Genomic DNA, 20,091 nt, shown 5'->3' on the forward strand with positions numbered 1-20,091 from the left:
ATGTATATTTTAAGACAATTCTAAAACTATATTATATTTAAAAAAAAATACAGATTAAAAACTAGACGACTAATTTTGCTCAGTATTACAGACACTAAAATTTGTGTTTACACTAGAAAACTTTTCCAAACATTTACACTGTATTATCAATACAACAAGAATATTCTTTCCTATATAAATTGTAGCGTATTATAGCTCAAAAGTAATTCTAAATAAATCGGAGGTTCATAAATGATAGCAAAGTATACACGTCAGCAATTTACCTCTATCTGGAACTGTATTTTTTTATCATAGTAATTCCATGAATTCGAACCTTGGCGTCGGCACGTTGCCTCTTCTGAAGAAGCGCATGCGCAGGTAAAAGACTAATCGGAATGTGGCAGCAGGAGAAACCGCGCGTGCGATCTACGCGCCTCCAGTTTAGACTATTTTGCGATGAGGGACGCCTAGCACCGAGCTGCGTCAGTGTTCGTCGTGTAGTGTCTCGACGATTCGTCTGCGGTTCGTTCTTGTCATGAACGCTGCTCTCTCGTGTTCGAAATACACTCGTTCATTAGTGTGCTCGTGACATCACACGTGAACTGGGCGGTTGATAGCCCTCGAGTTATCATGACATTTCCTTCCGTCCGTTCGACAGTTCTCAGAAGCATCACGTTTTCTGTCAAAGCGTACTTTTAGGAGCATTAGTTGCAGGTAACGATAAGAGATCAAAAATGCTACTATTAATTTATTACGAACATGTGTTGCACAGGATGATAGTTCATTCAGATTTTTCAAAGGTATCAGTAAGTGATAAAAACGATAGCTCCTTGTCTCGTACACTGTATCCGTTATTCGGCGTCCCGTTAATGGTCAATGAGAAAAAATTGGTAACTGCATTTTTTATGTTTATGGTCAACTAAACTTACATTGGTTGTGATAATATTACAATTTTTCTATGGATGGTATATTTTCTGCTCTGATCAGAGCAGAGTATAAGTGTGAACTTGAACTATTAATTAGCAGATAATTTTATCTGCAAAAAACGAGACACTGGAAGCGTTTTTAATATATTGTTGTGAGATCAGTTATATATAATAAATATAAATATAAGTATAAATGTTTTACAGTATTTTTGATTATTTTAAGATCAATATACTGAATGCACGTGTTACAATTTTTATCATATTCTAAACTACATTTTCATGGACAAATAAGGAATTCAGTATATGTAAAACATTAGGTGTTTACTTTCGCAAAGAGTAGTAGTAGTATTTTAATTTGGAGCTTTAGATAGCACGTGGAGCGTTGTGTACAAAATCGCCGATAACAAATTGCCAGTATTACCTTTGTCAGCTCTAATTCCCCGAACGAAAGATAGATAATAATAGTTTTCCTCAGAGTAAACAATGCTGCAATTTACGACAGCATCACTGTTTCGCGGAAATTCGATTTCGAAACTTATTTCCACGATGTTCATAAATACTCCTTTTTATCAAAACTTTTTAACATATCGCTTACATTCAAATTCAAATAGAAAAATCAGATATCGTTTGATAACGCAAGTAATAAAACGACTAACAACGTTGTTTGCCAGCTAGAGTATCGATCGTTAAAAATGACGATCAAAAAAATCTGCGGTATCGGTGCTGGATACGTAGGCGGTCCTACCTGCAGCGTTATTGCTTTGAAGTGCCCTGAAATACAAGTAACCGTCGTTGACAAGAGCAAAGAGAGGATCGCTCAATGGAATTCCGATAAGCTGCCCATTTACGAGCCTGGACTAGACGAGGTAGTGGCGAAATGCCGTGGAAAGAATTTGTTCTTCTCCAACGACATGGAGGCTGCGATCAAAGAGGCGGATCTGATATTCATCTCCGTGAATACGCCGACGAAAATGTTCGGTAACGGTAAAGGGAGGGCGGCAGATTTGAAATATGTCGAGAACGCCGCTAGAATGATTGCCGAAATTGCGACCGGGAACAAGATCGTTGTTGAGAAGAGCACGGTGCCAGTCAGGGCAGCGGAAAGTATCATGAATATTCTGCATGCCAACCACAAGCCAGGCGTCTCGTATCAAGTAAGTTTATTTAAATAAGGGAAGAGAAAGAACGAAAGGATAAACGTTTTTTGAAGTACTCGATCTTTTAAAGTATTCGGATCACTGAAGAGAGACGATTTTTGAAAATATTTATATTTGAATTTCTTGTAAAAAGAGCAATTACTAAAGCTGAATATGTATATTTCTTTCCTTTGAAAATTTACATAGTGAGTCCGTGTGTAGATAAATTTTAATTTCACTTCAGTAAATACTGCAGCGCACAACATATTCAAGGATATTTTTCATTCATGCTTAATATCATTTCATTCATCATGTTATTTTCAATTTAATCCAATACCTTGAATTGTGTAAGTTACTAAATTTTTTTATTTTCGATATTGAGACATCGAGATATTAAAATATTCATAATTGCTAACACAAATATACATTTCATTTCCCAATTGTGTATGTAAATATTTTAATAGTCTGTCAGTTAAGTGATTGAAAAATATTCCACGATTACTCAATAGTCTGCCGTGAATAGCTCTCTCTGCGCCTCTTTTCTGTGGACATTACTAGGCGATGATCTAGGCATGGCCAGCAATTACCTGATTTAATACCTGTTGAGTTTATGCCAGCCGTTAGAGTCGTTCCCTTGCTCCGTTCGCTACATTCGTTCATGACCTTTTTTCTTTCCCCATTAGCTGTTTTACATTTACTACACGCGCGTTGATATAATCAACACGAAGTACAATGCAACAGAACAGGAAAAATGTTTATCTTTCCAGATTCTATCGAATCCAGAATTTCTTGCAGAAGGAACAGCTATCGAAGATTTGGTGCACGCAGATCGCGTTTTAATCGGTGGCGAGGACTCTCCCGAAGGACAGGCCGCTATCGAAGAATTGTGCAAAGTTTACGAGCATTGGATACCAAGGAAAAATATTTTAACTACCAATACGTGGAGCTCGGAGCTCTCGAAGCTGGTGAGGAAAACGTGTTACTGAAACAAATTTAATTAGCCTTTATTTGTCAACGTCTGTACGATAAATTGTTCCATTCCTTTTGCCTTATCTTTTTATCTTTCTGACATTGACAGAGAAACGCTGTTTGTCACACATGTGGTCTGTAAAGTCACGTTCTGCATTTTAAATACCTTCTGCGGTGGCTGGGTTCCCTGTAGCATTATCTTTAAACCAATGTTTGCTGAATTTGAGTCGAATGAAAACAGGCAGTTGTGTAATTAATTAATTGATTTCGATTTTAGGCCGCTAATGCCTTTTTGGCGCAACGTATATCGAGCATAAATTCTCTGTCGGCGGTGTGCGAAGCCACTGGTGCGGACGTGTCCGAGGTGGCTCGGGCTGTTGGCCTTGACTCTCGAATAGGATCGAAGTTCCTTCACGCATCGGTTGGGTTCGGTGGCTCATGCTTCCAGAAGGACATTCTTAATCTGGTGTACATCTGTGAATGCCTGAATTTGCCTGAGGTTGCGGCCTATTGGCAGCAGGTCATAGACATGAATGAGTACCAGAAGTCCAGGTTCTCTGCGAAAGTAATAGAATCTCTGTTCAATACCGTTACGGACAAACGGATTTCAATGCTGGGCTTTGCCTTCAAGAAAAATACCGGCGACACGCGTGAGTCACCAGCCATTCACGTTGCCAAGACCCTGCTTGATGAGGGTGCCATGCTTCACATATACGATCCTAAGGTGATTTTCTTCGATGAGATCTCATTTATGTATGATTCTTACAATATGATCGATTTTATTACCTTGAACGATTGAGAACGCATAAAAAGGCAATTCAATTCGAAGAAACGTGTAATTACTTTTAAGATGGAAGGATCAAGTTTTAAGATCAACTTTCTATTTTTAAATATCTTTTACTTTTTGTTTAAGGTAGACAGACAGACATAATTAAATGAACTTTAGTGTAATAACTATACAGGATAGGCACAGAAAGCGTGGGAAACTGTTTTCTTCGAAAGTACTGCAGCTATTTACACGAATTTTTTTTTAATTATGTGGGACAAGGAAGCTAATCATTGGCGATATAGGGCCAATTTCGGAGAGGGCAAAGAGGGTAAACGCTTTATGTGCCTCACCTTGTATATATTATTATTTTTGTATAACAGTATATAGCATTTTTTGTAAAAAGTACTTTGTACGATTTAAAAAATTCATAATCGATTTTCATTTTTTTAGGTCGAAGAAAAACAAATTCTTGAAGATTTAACGCATCCGAGTGTAACAAATAATCCCGAATATGTAAAAAGTAGAGTCAGTATCTACAAAGACGCTTATAGCGCTACGAAAGACACGCACGCTATTGTGTTGTGTACTGAATGGGATGAATTTATAGTGAGTAGTACAATTGTAACAATATTACAGAAAAGAATTTGTAATTAACTATCACTTTTTTCATTTTTTAGGAGCTGGATTATCAACAAATTTACTTCGATATGATGAAGCCAGCATACATTTTCGATGGACGGAAAATTTTAGATCACGACAGACTGCAAAAGATTGGTTTTATTGTCCAAACTATTGGTAAAAGAATTATGAGAACTGCTATTTCGAGAAGTTGGGGAAGCAAAACTCACGTATAGATAATTTGAAGATTTAAACCTTTTAGTTCGATAAGTGTTTTCTCACATGAATGCCTTACTTTTAATATTTCATCAACGTTCAAATCCCGAAGTCTATTAAATTCTACAGTCCTGTTTTAGAGATTTCTTTGACGTGGAAAATCAGTTCCTAGTAATTTCAATAAGAGGTATTTCACTTTTGTGAATACTTTTAAAGGTAAAACGTTGATGCTATTATTGAAGTTTAGGTACAAGAATAATTGAGTGGGAGTTAAATGACTACTATTATAAATATTTAAGGAAGCTACTATTGTTACAGAGTTTTGTAAAAATTGACAACGTTAGTTGCGTGAAATATTTGCATAAATTTTTTACATAATTTGATATTGCTGTAAAGCTGTAAAAGCATTTAGATTTATTTTCATTACGATGGAAATTGTACTATCATAATTGTAGCATTCTGTTGAAACAAATTCCATATTCTCTTGCGAATCTATCAATCACGGGCATTTATATGATTAGATGAGATGATACTCTACAACACAAAACAAAGTTTTGAACAAATTATTTTTGTGCAATATTCTATATGTATGCCAAAAATTTTATAAGTATAAAGTTCTTAGTATACAGTACATTTCCGTAAAAATGTACTTGCGTATATTTGCATTTTATCAAAAAACTTATCAAGCTGATAGGTAGTTTTATGTATTACGTAGATTATATTTCCATAAGTATTACATTTCCATAATCCTATGTTGCAGTGTAGAAGAAATCTTCTATAATTTTATCTTAATTATAAATTATATCTCTATAAATAATATGTTTACATATTAGCAATTCTTTCCTAATGGTTTCACTATTTTAAAATATCTGACAAAATTAGTTCGAATAAGATTCTGTTTTATTATAATCAAAGTATTTTAAATATATTTTTTGCATAGTGATAACATCAGGAATGACTGGAACAAAGCGCAGCAATAATGTTATATTCGGTATATTTTCAACAAATATACCACTTATAAAAACAACTTTAAAAAAATATTGGATTATTATATCCTTCACGACCATTTTATAAGAATACATAAATTTGTTTTTTATAACAGGATATCTTTATTTCCCTCATTATACACACATCAAATTTATAAATAAACGTTGACAGAAAATTTCCTAAAAATCAGAAAATTATTTCTCATTGCTTTGTCTGATCACATTTAGTCAAATATATTCTTTAAAGGCTCTATAGGAGACATGATTATGATCCATAATATTGTAAAATTTAAAAGAAGAAAAAATCGATTATTCTCAATTTCCTGATTATGGAGATTAGTGACATCTCAAACACTTGAGGCTCTAACTAAATCCAGCTAGATTTCAATATCTTCGAAAAATAAATTTTTCCAGAATGCTACGTGTAAATGAAAACACATAACACGCAAAAATCAGAACTGTGTCATAGGCAGACGTATTTTCATAAATCAATTGTAGAAGTATCTAAAACTAGAAAGAACTGTCATTACGACATCCATAAAAAATTGGCAACGCGTTTGTGGTACTTTCTCGACATTTCTCGTAACTTCGACCCCTCTTGAGATATAGTACCCATACCGCAGTATCTCCCCTCCACGCTTAACCAAATTTTTTGAAAATTTAGTAACACAAATGTTCCATATACAGAAATTACCATACCAAATTTTACGAAGTTCCAATGATCAATCCAGAGATATAAGACCAAATACAAGATACCAACACACACACACACACACAGAATTTAGGCATCAGTTTTTACTATTTTTAGATTCAAGGGAGCCTCAAAACGTCAGGAGATTAAAAAAACCAAAGGAATAAAATATAAATTAGGAAAGTAAAACATAACCTTCCCTCTTGCTTAGAACAAAACCAAATCAAGATACATTACTTATTTACACTACATGTACACATGAATAGGTAATAGGCCGACGACCCAGTGTATCAGTATGGTATCAACAGAGACATCATAAAAAATAAATTCCCTTATTGGTTTCCCGTGGCCTCAAGCGCGCGGTTTTTTGCCCCGTGTGGTAAGCCACCATTGGTCAGCTCGGTTATCTACGGCCCTGGCGCGGAAGAGCGATGGCGCCGCCGAGGTAAAACTACTGGCTGCAGAACCACAGGCAGCAGCAGGCAGCAGCAGCGACGTCAGTAGCGACAGCAGTAGCAACGGCGTACGAGTCGCTCCGCGTCCGTCGTGAAAACCTGCGAGTGTTCCGCGTGACAGCGATTCCGCTTGTACACACGCCGACCATCGTCGAAGAAACGACAGCGATGCCTGCGCGTTGTCGCCACGCGAGCCACGCGATACCGAATCGTTCATCGAGGTGCCAGTGATTCGTGCAGATTCGTGTTTCGTTCACCGTTAGTTTTTTCCTTGTCGCTCGCCGCTCCTCTCTTTCCATCGGCCAAGAGGGATAATAGGCCGGGCCTATCAGCACAGTAGGAAAATGGCGGCTCGTCTTGCGCGGCGTAGACGAGGGGCAGCGAGGCTCGCGTGAAACGCGAACGGGCGAGAAAAAAAGGGGCAGAGGTAACCTCTCCGATTGTCAAAGTGCTGCGCGGCTGTGTTCCGGCTCGATCGGTGTCAGCCAGCGAGGGAAGCGCAGAGGGAAGCGTAGAGGGACCCGTACGAGACGCGTGTGCGTTATTATCGCGACCGTTTCGTCGCGATATGAGAGCGGGACGTGGCGAGGAGCCGTGGAAAAGCAAGCCGAGAGGCGAGTGAACGAGAAGGAACCGCTGTGCGCTCGTATGAGATCGAGCGACGATTCACGGTGACAAGTGTTCCGTCGACGGGGAGAACTTGGCCTTTATCCCCGCGTCGACAAGGGAAGATGATATTACGGGCATCGAGGCACCGCCGTGCGTACGTCGATCGCGAGCCTCGTGCCGCTGTTTGCTGTCGTCGCCATTGAGCCTGGGCCGCTTCTCGCGAAAAGCATACTTTTTCGCGAGAGAGGAGAGAGGCCGTGGGCAACGACGACGACGACGACGACGACGACGACGACGGCCACGACACGGAGAGGAGCCGAGGGAGGAAGATGAGAGGCGCGTGCGACGGCGGCACAGCGAGTTTTCTCGCTCTGGCGCTCCTCTGTTTATTCCATACGTCATGCCTTGTGGACGGTGGTACGTAATGCTTTTACTGTTCGTGTATGCCTCTCTTCTCATTTTTTCCCTCTTTCGCTCCGTTCCTCCCCTCTGTTACGCGGCCCCCCTCGTTCATCTTTCTTTCCCCATCCGTGGCGCGTCTGTACGTCTACCTGTCATTCTTCCTGCGCTCCGCTCAACCGTTGCTTCCCGCTCTTTCCCTCTTTCTTTCGCTTTCGAGGAACGTTGCGTAAGCACCGCGGCTCCGCGCGCAGAAGGGCCGATTAATCTTGTAACCGTGGTCTGTTGAGTATGCGGAAGGGTACGCTTAATCGCGAATCGTATGGGATTCCTAGCCCCGATGGTCAATTGGCTGGCTTGTTTCCGAATCTTCGATCCATGCGTTTGGAACGAAGTCTACGCGTTAGCCTGGCCGCGCACGAGTCACAATTTTCGTGATCTAACTCTGAAAGCCAATTACAGAACAGTCTGAATGAACGATCCTTCTTTTTCTATCTGATGGATGGGGAAACAATCGATATGTAACATTCTGTTCGGTCTGTAATCGGTTTTTAGTTGGACTGACAAAGTTGTTGATCGTGTGCGCCTAGGCTGATGTAGCGTCTTGTGATGCTTGTTGCATGTGTAACCCGATATGGGATTCTTTTAGGTTATTGATGTAGTACATAATCAGTATTACATACTTGGGTTTCTGGAATTAACCATGGCCATGGTACATTTAATACGTATGGCTATATTGCTTAGATATGTTTGTTACATTGAGGAATGTTAGTAGGGATAATGCAATATTCCCTCGTTAGAAGTTCCTTGATAGGTTAACTGCGTTTTGAAGTTGTATAGGGTGAACAAACTTTACTTGTTTTATACTGTTCCTTAGTTTTCCTTGGTATTTTTGATGAAAACTAAGCCAGTTGCTCAATGTACATGAGTTGATCTAAGAAATGTATTCCTTAATTAGTCCTAAATTCGTTGATTGTAGTTTTTATATGTTGCGCTTCTTTCTTTCGATTTTTCTTGTGTGATGGATTTGAGAGCCTTGGAAAAGGGCTGTGCAATTAATACGCCTACTGCTCGACGAACCGCTGCGCTGTTTTTTTACGTTACCTTTTTTCCCTTTCGCAGAGATTAACTGAAACGTCTTACTTGACCCTAGAACCGTACATTAGATCAGTTTTTATGTGTACGATTTCTTTCGGTTCTTTCTAATCCTCGGGGTACTAAACGATTTGGGGTTTTCTTTTAGCAAAAAATCTTCATTGAACCTTTGCGTGTCACATTTTTACCGCGAAATTCTACCTTGTGTTTTTGTTGGTCCTAGCATTAATATATGTTTCATTTCATATTGTATTGCGATTTTGTGATAATTTTATCTTTCTCAAGTAGTATTAACTGATGATACCTATGTTTTTCTTAGAAATTACTGAAATTAGAGTACGTATTTACAAGTTTCTTTTAAAAAGTTACCAATTATCGTAAGTTATAAGTAACAGAATATTTTTAGTACAAGTAATTCTTGTAGAATTTTTAATGCACTATAATTCTGATAAAAAAAGTCTTAAAATAGCAGTGCTCCCGATATTTACGTTGTATACTTAAGATAGTATATGTTTTAGGATTGAGGAAGCAAAATCATTCGACTGTAATTTTCTTGCATGTGATTGTTAAGTATTTGAGCATTCCAGGGTCTTTTGCCTTATCACTTAATTATTATAATCAGTTGGTAATGATTCTGAGTCAATGAGTACTGCACATTTTAAATTTACATTGTATTTGTGATGAAATCGGATTTATAATATTTATTGGCCCGATAATTATACGCTTCGTTGTACTTACGCTGCTTATAATAGTCAAGAGATTACATAGTCAATTATAATTTATGTTTAGTGAACTATTTAGAGGTTTAACCTGAACCGAAAATAATTTTTGCAATCTCTTTTCTTCATTGTAAAACAAGGTTTTAAGTTTATAAATGTTAATGAAATAGTAACTCTCATTGAATAAGGAAAATTACGATAAAAATAATATAATTCTGACACTTCTGAAATTATTCATTTATTATAATTTATAACATTTAAGCAAATAACAGTTGATTTTACAACGTGTATTTTACGGACAATAGATAATGTTTGAATATAAATAGAAAACCTTATTTTCTAAGATAAAATTAATTGCATGAAATTCTTAATCTCTTTTGATCCCTAATTATTTATTAGAAACAAACGTTACGAACATTATAAATATTTGATTAATTTATAAACACGCGTCAAGATAAATAAATTTGCGAATGTATTGTTTTCTAAAAATCAATTATCTTTTTAGTCTGACAGGAATTCCATGAAATAGCGTTTGTATGCAAATGAACTGAATAAACAAAATTCCTAAGCGCCATTGTGAGCAGAGAATCATCTCAATTGCTCAGACAATACAAATTTGTATACAATTCACATTATAAATCATCTCTGGAAATCCTCTATATGGAAATGAATTTTCTAAGTTACACTATAATTAATTACGATGAGTAAGTGCGTTATATCGCGTTTATTTTCATAACGAAGCGAGCGATAAACGTTATCTCGCGATTTTGAAATCCAATCGTTTTCAACCGATATGTAATCTATTTCGTAAATACGTTGCATATGTATATGCAGTTGGCTCTCACGACGAAGCACCTTTCTGGAAGGCTACTTTGCGCCATTTATTGCTCGTTATTACAAACGCGTATTCGCACCACCTGTTTTTATTACGACTGCGTGTCGATGGTCAATGAAGATACTTTTCACTTGGGTCTATTCTCTTTTCGCCTGTTTCGCTGTCCCGCTGACCTTTCTGACCTCTGGCGCGGGTCGAGAAGAAATTGCTACGACTCCAATAAGGGATTGCGCGTAAAGGCTCTGCCAGAGATCTCACAACTCGTTCTGCCCTTTCGACTCTTTAGGAACTTTTTATGTTCTTGAAAATTGCTTTGCTAATTTTATAGCATTGCATTCACTCTTCTATTCTTTATTCTCGTTTGCGCGTGCATTTTGAGTAGAGATTAATCACTGTATATTTACTCATCATTTCACAAAAACTAATAGATATTATTACAGTAGAGATTAGGTAAACTGGACTTAAAAGAATGCTCATTATGAGATCTTGCAAATTAAAAATTTGTTTCTGTGTTCTAATGAAAGTAACAATTTTTTAAATAGATAATATATTTTTTAAGTAGGGTTTCGTTGTTTGTATAGATTTTAGAATAGCTGCAAATAATGGTCCCGAATATTATCTCTATTCGATTATTTCTATTTCAGGGATATATTAAGTCAAACTATTCGCCCCAAAGTTGAAGCAATTGCAAGAACGCTGAAGTCATTTTATTATCGAACACCTAGCATTCTTGCGCCGTTTATTGTGCGTTCACGCTTCGATATCGTCCTCGAAACTTATCACATTCCCGGATAAGGGAAGCCGCAGCAGTAAACAATGACTTTCATCTTGCGTAAAATTTTCCCGTGATTGCCAGTTTTCCATCGTGGGTCATTGCCACGAGGTACATACAGTGCCTTCTCGTTAAAATATCGTCACATCAGGCCAATGACGTTACAGTAGAATGCAAACATGATTTACGAGTTATCGAGATTTGTTTAATAAATAATTATCAAGAATAAGAGAACATGAAAATAAGAAAAAATGAAAGTGGATAAGAGACATATGTGATTATAACTTGAAATCAACGATGAGTTTATTAGATCCAATAAGCAGCGTTGCTAATTGAATTTTCGGGTTTTCACCCAGAAAAGACACAAGAAACATCAAAAAACATTTGGATATTACAAACGTACATCTGAAAACTATGTGTATTACTAATTCTCTGGTATAATTTATTAAATGTCTGAAGAAAACCTGGCCTTCGTCCTGTGGTCGATAAAGAGGTCCAAATATACTCAGAGACCTGCAAATATTCTGCCCAGAGTTCACCACCTGAACGCAACTAAGATCATCTGGATTTGGTTCCAAAACATTCGAATTGTCAACACTGGCAATAAGTACGTTTTTAATGTAAAATCCCATGGCATAGCGATTTAATTTTACGCTCCAAAAAGCGCAAGTGGAAGGGTACGACCGCGAAACTCGTTTGACCCGACAATCTCAGAAAATTGTGAAGGTAGTAAGTAACGAGGTTGTAGCGAGAGAGAACGCTCTGCGTATCGATCTTCACGGACGTTCGGCGTACCTACGTAATTGGTTCGTAAATGTAAATCTCGCCGCGCTCCAGCCGCTGGGACGAGACGAACGAGCCAGGAGATCGAATCTGCAGCGTTCGTTCGACCATGGCACATTGTTATTCCGCGGATTCTTAAGACTATTAGCGCTCGCGAAGCGCAGATAAAACGGTCGTAGGTCGGGAAAAAGGCTGCTGGCGTCGCGGCAACGACCTTAACGAGAAATGCAATGCAACAATGACGAGCAGCCCCAGCTTTCCCTCGGTGACTAATTCTGTGGTTGGAAGCCAAATCGACTTATGTCACATTTTCAAAAAACTTGAGTTAAGGCCTTGCTTGATATCTAGAACACAGAATTTATATTTCTAGAAAGAGGAAAGGGCATTAAAGGAATTCTTTTCATTTTAAAATAAGGAGCCAAGAAGACAAGTCCATAACTGAACTGAAAACTTTAAACGCCTATATCTCGAAATCAAAAACGTGTGAATTAGGTCGTTCTGCCTTACAACCACAGAATTTACTGAGGATTCTTTAGTATTAGCTGAGTGTACATGATCCTTATTTTGAGAATAGGTTCATGGAGTGTTAAATTGGTCTGTTCAGTTTTGAGAAAGTGGGATGTTCGAAAACTCGGGCAAAAATGAGAGGAAAGTTTGAGAGGATGGTTCTCCTAAATTTTTAAAGGTCTGACTGAGTTTTGAAAGTTTGGGAATTGAACCCCTGGGGAAGCGACTTTTTTCTGTGAAAGTAGTCTTTTGATAGACCTTTTGGTTATGTTTACGAGGGAAGTGCATGAAGTTCGAGGGTAGAGGAAATTTGAACCCTTTTGATGGTCACGTGAAACTAGGAAAGTGCATGTCTGTGGTGGAGTTTTCATCCGAGCGGAAGGGTTAAGAAGTGCGATGCAGCATGCAGTATTTGATGTTATCGTAAAACTAGTTCAGTTCTTCAGAAATGGTAATATCGACATGGTGAAGTTGGAAGTTACTATTCTGTTCTAACTTTTGAGCAAACGAGGTAACAGAAGTGTATTTTCCTGATGCAATTGAAGTCCTTCGAAAGTTAAAGGGACTTGCCATATCTTTGAATACGCTTGATTTAATTTGCATGGAGTTTGACGAACTATGAAAGCGAATATGAAATGAGTCTCTTCAATTTTAAGGATTTGTCATTCTTGCTAACTTATTTCAGTGAAAGAGGGAAGTATCTGTCTTGAATGGAAGTTCTGAGAAAGTGAACATTTTTAGCTCGAATATTGAAATAAATATTTTTTAAATTGCAACATGCTTCATAATCGTAGTATCTTCTGGGACAAATTTTGAAAGTAACCTCAAGGATATTTACCTTATCAATAATGAATAATAAACATCTTGCCTGAACTATCGTACGTTACAGCACACTTTGTGAATTATAAGTTTGCAGTTCTGTTTGACATAGGTGTATTTTTTTCTTTCCTTTGAAGGAACACTTGTGCAATCTTCTTAACAGAACATATTTAAAAGCATCGAATAGGTATAGGTTTGTTTCGCACAGAGGCCAATATACTCGTCTCATTATTAATTATCGAATTGACGCATCTTTATTTAGCCGATGTGTTTCATTCTCGATGTATACAGCTTTGACGTAATCAGAAGGTTGATCGTTATTTATCCATGCACATGAATGCATTGCGTTTAGCAAGGAGGGACGATTAACAACATTCAAAAAAACGCAGAACAGGTTGTTGTGACAGAATTTTTTGCTTGATACGACAAAAAGTGGATCCATAATTTAGATCGATTATTAAATCGTGCTGTATTAATTCGCGGTATGTAAATCGCGATTATTAATTCTATTTATGGGATAGACGCGATATGAATTTTAATATGCAGTGTAGATATTAGTAGAATTCTCAGAAATGAATTCCTCTTTTTCTAGACAGTTTAATTCAATCATTCAATTCTTTGAATATTCAAATATTCAAACTTTCAAACTTTTAAATATTCAAATATTTAAATTATAAAACGTTCAAATTTTCAAATATTCAAACTTTTAAGAATTCAAACTTCTTAGTCTTTTTAGTTATTCCAATTTTGTAACCGAACTATAATCGACCAATTCTGCAGATAGGTTTGTCTTGGCAATGAGTTCAGAGATTTTTTTGGTATGAAGAAGTCAAGGTTACCATGGTTTCATTAGTAACATCTTATTGTGTTATTTTTAACATTCTGCGCATCACTAAATCAAGCTCCCAACGACCGCCATCTCATTTCTAGTTGAATTGCTTGGTAACTCGTATCGTGCACTCAAAATAAATTATGGTCCTTCTAAGTCACTTCATTACCTATTCAGGTCATCCATTTTTCTTCAGAGTTCAATTAACTTCTTGCGTCGCTGCAAGGTTAACGAAAAGAAGCACTGCTCCATTAAATGAGCTTAAGTATCTTTAATTCCCTTGAAAAGGCACACGAAATCTTGGCCAATTTATTATCTGCAATTCCTAAGCAATTAAAACAGATATATTTCATTAAATTCCCTTAAGAAACATACAATTCGAAAAATTATTTTTTAAATTTTAACCCAGAGATCTTAGCCTTAATACATTAGTCTATCTAAACGCAATAAAAAGAGAGAGAAAAAAACAATTGCTAATCTCTGATTTTTCTCAGCCATTTCTCTCTAGAGTTTTTAGAGTGGGTTAAAGAGGTCGACCAGGTTCCCTGATATCGATTTCCACGAAACGTCGGTGTTTATCTCGCTCCGCTGCACGGTCAACGGTTTTAATCGCTTTACACGATAATAACTTGCTTATAAAGCTTGAAATTGACGTGAAATATAGAAAAACAGGGTAGGAAAAAAGCAGCATCGGTTAATCCGTACGAACGTCATCCGAATTGATGGCGCTGCTTCGCCTCTCTTCGTCTTTCTTTTTCCCTCCTTCGACCGGCGTTCAATAACGTGCGTCAAAGGTACGTTCATCGTCATAGTCGTTCGTGCACATATGAGCGTGCGTATCCGGCTCATGAATACAGAATTCGAGATCAGTTCAGTCCTCTGCACCGACCGTTGAATAGCGAATTAGGTCTAAATACGAATCGCGCGATGGTTACGCGTCGCGATGCCCACAAGACACGTTGTCGCAGCGACACTGCAGTAGCGAATGGCAAACTGGACTAGGACTATCACAATCGTGTAATGTTCGAATATCCTATAGGTATATGAATGCTACGAATAAGTTTCGAATAGTATTGTATCGGAATTGGGCCTAGTTGAATATTTCACAAGTATTTGAATAGAATACATTTTTCTAGCTTTTCTCGCTGAATTCCTGTTATTCTAATAAAATATAGAGAAAGCAATAAGATTCTGTAAAAATGTTAATTTTGAAAAAAGTGCTTAGCCTGATTCTGCGGTACTGAATTATGAAATTGATTTAAGTGAAAACTCTGAAAAGAATTGAACTCATCACTCATCTGGTATTGCTTCTAGTTACGCTAGAAAATAAGTGAATTCAACTTCGGAAGTCATAAAATTCATTCAATTTTCCCGAGAGTTCTCTTAAAATTTTGTTACCTCAAAATGCCTTTATATTTCGTATATAAAAAGATGTTGACGACGAATTTCTCAAATAGGTATTTAAACGCATTAAATAGCTGCGCACACGTTTTGAACGTTGAGTAAATTTATTTAAATTTAAATAACGGTCGAAACGATTCGAATCTTCATCGCGCTGAATTATTCGGAAATTTTCGAGCCGGAGATTCGGGTCCCTGTTACTAGTTACGCGGCCAATCACGAATCTCCGTTATCAGAATAAATTACACGGTGAGCGGCTCGCGTTTCACCGTCATCGCCCGTCCAACAATTCTTCGAAACACAATCTCCATGGAGATAGTTGATTAAGAGAGCCGTTAAGGGTCGGTGGCTCTTGGTTGCGCATTTCGTTATTTTATGTTGATAGAAATTCAACCCATTTGAGACAGTCCTTCGGTCTCAAATTTTGTTCGACGTCATTCCAAATACGCAGAACAGCTTTGAGTTTTTAGCACCACTGTTCGTCGAGAATTTAAGATAGTTCTTAGCTAAGCGTGAAAATTAAAGAATTCAGTCAAATTTTGAGAAAAACTTATTTGGGAACAAAAAATCCCTGTGTAAAATATGGAATCGATTTACTGTATAGTTATCGAGAAATTAGTAATCAAAGTTGACGCGTTTTAATACCGTAACATATGGTAGAATCGAAAAAAAATGTTTCTTAGACATATTTTATGTATAAATATTTTATGTATTATACAAGTTTCATATTCATGGTTTAGTAACGAACAATTTGACCAACATTGTTATCTAAGAGCTACCTTAATATCGCAATGTTCAAATGGCCTCTCCTTTTGTTAGCTGTTCGACTCGATTGTGGTTGTCGCTGAATACTCGCGTGTCGCAGGTTTGCTCCACAAAAGCTGTTTTCAAGGAAAGTTTACCGTAACATGAAGTAACTTTCATCTCTAACTGTTTCGTGTCAGACAATGTTGCAAAATGGTGTTATCTTAATCCATAGAAATTCTGATCTATTTCTCTGGTTAACTGAAAGTCTGATTTGCACAATGGGGTACTCATTTAGATAATAGGTACCCACCTGCACTTTGTTAGGTGATAATTACACGACATGACTTAATCAAGTAACTACGTATGTGCATGTAAGACACTGAAATTTATTGACAACCGTTATTTGCAAAGTCTCTAAAAATTAAACAATTTTTAATTTATATTTTTGTGTTCTAAGAACAAAAAATAATATGTATACAGGTTTAGCTATTTTTGTGATTATTTTTTCTAGTAAAAATTCTATTTTGCTCAGCAGCAAAAAATAGTTAGTTATTATTATTGACTGGTTCGTGAATCCTCTATTTGTAATAAACTGCAATTGCTCCGCCTCATTGTGTTTGACGGCCAATGATAAGAAGCGTGCGGTTGCAGTTGTATTGCCAAATAACGCAGTAAACTGACAGGGTCAATGTATAGTAAAGGAGTAGGGTCGAACCTGGCATGATTCATAATTAGGGGGGCAACCTTGAGAGACCAATATTTTTCTCCTGAATAAAGCCAGTTCAGGGTAGAACAGTGAGCCCTAATGCGTGGGCAAAATGAAATCAATAGGGCTGCCCGAATACTTGAAATTCAAATCAATAACTATTCATAACTGAACGAAATTCTATGCGTGGAATATTTTGCTCCAGTGAAAGGTAAATCGAGCTGAGTTTTTCTCAAGCGGGTCGAATAATAAAAAGTCCACTAATTCATCTCAAATTATGGAACTTATTTCCAAATATAAATTTTACGACAACTTTAATAGGGTGACAAAGCTATGCATTACCTTTTGTAGATTCAAAAAGAACAGTTCAGGTATCTCGTATTAATCCTTAATTACTTGCGCACTCGTATGTATTTTTTACATTTTTTTTTTGTCGTGCATTGCTCCAATTACGTATACTCGTAAGAATTTTAATCACACATATTTAATAACCCACAAAATAAAAAAGCCAACGAGACAGCAGAACGTCTCGCTACAAAAATGATATAATTAAATTGAAATAGTCCACTGAAGGATCATTAAGATCCCAAGCTCGTAATTAAGCTTTAAGGAGCATTAGAAATGATTCGCCTTTCGCGATAAACTTTTCGATTGGAATCCTCGGGTCTCTGCCTACCCCGGATGAATCGGGGCACAGGAAGGGCCCATGGATCCCATGGCCTCGCAAAAAAACGCTTTATGGGAGCTGGCATGCGGCGAATCCCATGCCAGGTATTTCCTTGGGTTTTCGAGGGCCCCACGGTCTGTCCGTGTGACAAAGTAATGGATTCGGTCCCCGAGGGAGAAAGAGAGGCCGTTCGTTGTGGGCGTGCGCTAATGACTTGAATTAAACTCGTTTCGTCAAGTCGTACCACGTCCCGAAACCGCGTATCCTGGCTGCCGACGGATGAGAAGTATTATTACGCTCGGAATTCTTCTCTGAATCGACCTTCCTGCGAGATTCGGTCTCGTCGTTATTTTAATTCCGTCCTGCGACGCTTCGTACGATCGTTGGGATCTTGCTTAGGACGTCGATCACATAGTATTTTCGCTACAATGATACCTTACTTCCAGTTTTAGAAATAAAAGAAGTATGTAGATCTGTATGGAATATATAAACGGGGGATTTTTATACAGTTTCGATATTTTAATAAATACAGTGAAAGAAATGGAAGGTAAATAGAAATTGGCTTTGTCTTTCAAATAATAGAATTTACATTCTATTGAAGATAGAAGATGAGTGAAGATGAAATACTTATTTCCCTTTTTTATTGTCGATGGTTTGTAGAATGTTTTAGTTATAGGAATATTTCTTTATTTTGATTTTATATTATTCTTCTGGCCCTCGAGAAAACAAGAACGCTCTTTATGACAGTAGATAATTACACATCTGTTTAAACACGTTAAATTATGAACAGCGATCAGCCAATTAACTCTTCTGCCTTTTATATTTCAGGACTGTTGAAGTGTTATTGCGATATTTGCACGGAGACCAATCACACGTGCGAAACCGATGGCTATTGTTTTGCCAGCGCCAGCCTGAAAAACGACGAGACACCCACATACGCCAGGAGGTAAAGTTTACATGCATGCGTATTTTTGCTGTGAAAAAGTAGCTCCGCTGACCGAAAGTTCTATTCATCGTCGATCTATCGTATTACGATCACGCTCGGCGAACGTTTGATCGTTTGTCCACGAACGCGTACTCATCCTAGTTACAACGACCCGTCCATTGATATTCGAACAGCTATTAAATTGATTCATTAAACGCGCGTGATGTATTACGTGGATCGCAGGAAATCGAATCTATAGAGTTACAGTTAAACATGTCTAGATTAACCTCGAGATTTCTCCATCGAAATATGTTATACAATAAATTTCCCCGATGACGTTGAATCGCCGTGTTGCCGGATGAACAACGGTGATCGATAAATATCGATAAATATTGATTTTAATACGCGTAACCGCGAGGACATGGTAACTTTTATTTAACGTGACCGTGTTATCTGAAGACGTGACGATATCGATTCGTGATTATCGCGCGAAAAAGCGAATAATGTATTCTTCTGTCTAGTATCTCGTACGAATGTCGTTTCAATTTGATTTTGATGGTAATCGTTGTTGTTTGTAATTAGTAATCTTTGGTGGAGTAATAAAAAGTCGGCGGTCAACGATAGATATAGTTGTGAAATATTTTGATTCGACGCTCTTATGTGTAATCAGACGACAGTAGATAAAAATTATCGTTCTTACATAATTATGAATACCATTTAAAATTATTACGTATGGTTTATCGAGTCGCGAAACGAAGTTGGCGATAGGGATTTTTTCCTGTGTGAGGAATTTTTGTTGGAGCTGTCCGAGTGTTCTCATTATCAGTCAGTTAGTTTCTGAAATAGAGTCGGTGGAATAGAGAAAAAAGCTGTGGGAAATTTTGTAGTGAAATAGTTTAGTAAGGAATTTAACAGTCTCCATATTTGTAGACATTAATAATGATTAGATACATAAAATATCGGAGCTGAATTTTTGGAACAGGATAAGACAAAATGAAGTCAACTAAATTTTTTATAAGATACTATATAACTGAAGTATTAATCTTTTGAAGTAAACTGGTACTATGTATACGCGTGTAGTCTTTCTTAAATTCTAAGTAAGTTCTAGGAAATTTCCTAGGAATCCTAGGAATCCTACGAAATTCCCTACTGCCTGTTGTTTCTGACTCTCTCAAATATATCCTAATTGAACTCCTTTACAAAACAAAATACAATTATCCTATTTAGCCTACAAAAATTCCACCCTCAAAAGGTTAAAACAGATTACAAGTACACATGTACTTTTAAACACACGAAGCCTTAATATTTAAAAATCTTCTTCTAGAACTGGTACGTTTAAATCGCACACGTCATAGCTAGAATACTTACAGAAGAATAATAGCTAGTTATCACGTTATTTCGCGATTGGATCTAAAAAACCTGAATTAGAAATATCAGGCCTATACATTTTTCAGTTTTACGTCTGTCGAAACACTGAGAAAGTCTATTTTATGTCTACCCACAGTCAGAGCTTAACAGCTAGTGGAATTATTC

At 37.2% G+C, this 20,091-nt stretch overlaps 2 protein-coding genes across 7 annotated transcripts in view; both read left to right on the forward strand.

Annotated features, from left to right (window-relative positions):
- The first annotated feature begins 446 nt into the window (after positions 1–446).
- Sgl (UDP-glucose 6-dehydrogenase sgl) lies at positions 447–5,780 on the forward strand. 2 transcript variants are annotated; one of them, XM_076375574.1, is made up of 6 exons: positions 447–693; positions 1,577–2,059; positions 2,809–3,006; positions 3,288–3,734; positions 4,230–4,385; positions 4,457–5,780. In XM_076375574.1, exons 2-6 carry the CDS (start codon positions 1,598–1,600, stop codon positions 4,631–4,633), a joined length of 1,440 nt encoding a protein of 479 aa, XP_076231689.1. In that variant the 5' UTR covers positions 447–693; positions 1,577–1,597; the 3' UTR covers positions 4,634–5,780. The 2 variants fall into 2 exon arrangements, with proteins under 2 accessions (XP_076231689.1, XP_076231690.1); XM_076375575.1 differs by having other exon boundaries at positions 1,581–2,059.
- A 1,853-nt stretch (positions 5,781–7,633) lies between these two features.
- The window catches only part of Babo (TGF-beta receptor type-1 babo), a 42,797-nt gene continuing 30,339 nt past the window's right edge, over positions 7,634–20,091 (forward strand). For all 5 annotated transcript variants that reach the window (XM_076375582.1, XM_076375578.1, XM_076375580.1 and 2 more), the window contains exons 1-2: positions 7,634–7,771; positions 18,462–18,579. In XM_076375582.1, coding sequence (XP_076231697.1) covers positions 7,684–7,771; positions 18,462–18,579 — 206 coding nt within the window. In that variant the 5' untranslated portion in view covers positions 7,634–7,683. The remainder of the gene's footprint in view (positions 7,772–18,461; positions 18,580–20,091) is intronic.

The sequence above is a fragment of the Calliopsis andreniformis genome, chromosome 3, assembly GCF_051401765.1.
Source record: "Calliopsis andreniformis isolate RMS-2024a chromosome 3, iyCalAndr_principal, whole genome shotgun sequence".
In the NCBI taxonomy this organism is placed as follows: Eukaryota; Metazoa; Arthropoda; class Insecta; order Hymenoptera; family Andrenidae; genus Calliopsis; species Calliopsis andreniformis.

Bases quoted from the DNA above. Each gene is read 5' to 3' on its own strand.
- Sgl (XM_076375574.1), top strand. From the start codon at position 1,598: ATGACGATCAAAAAAATCTGCGGTATCGGTGCTGGATACGTAGGCGGT. The intron at 3,735-4,229 runs GTGATTTTCTTC...TCATTTTTTTAG, and splicing joins TTCACATATACGATCCTAAG to GTCGAAGAAAAACAAATTCT. The intron at 4,386-4,456 runs GTGAGTAGTACA...TTCATTTTTTAG, and splicing joins CTGAATGGGATGAATTTATA to GAGCTGGATTATCAACAAAT.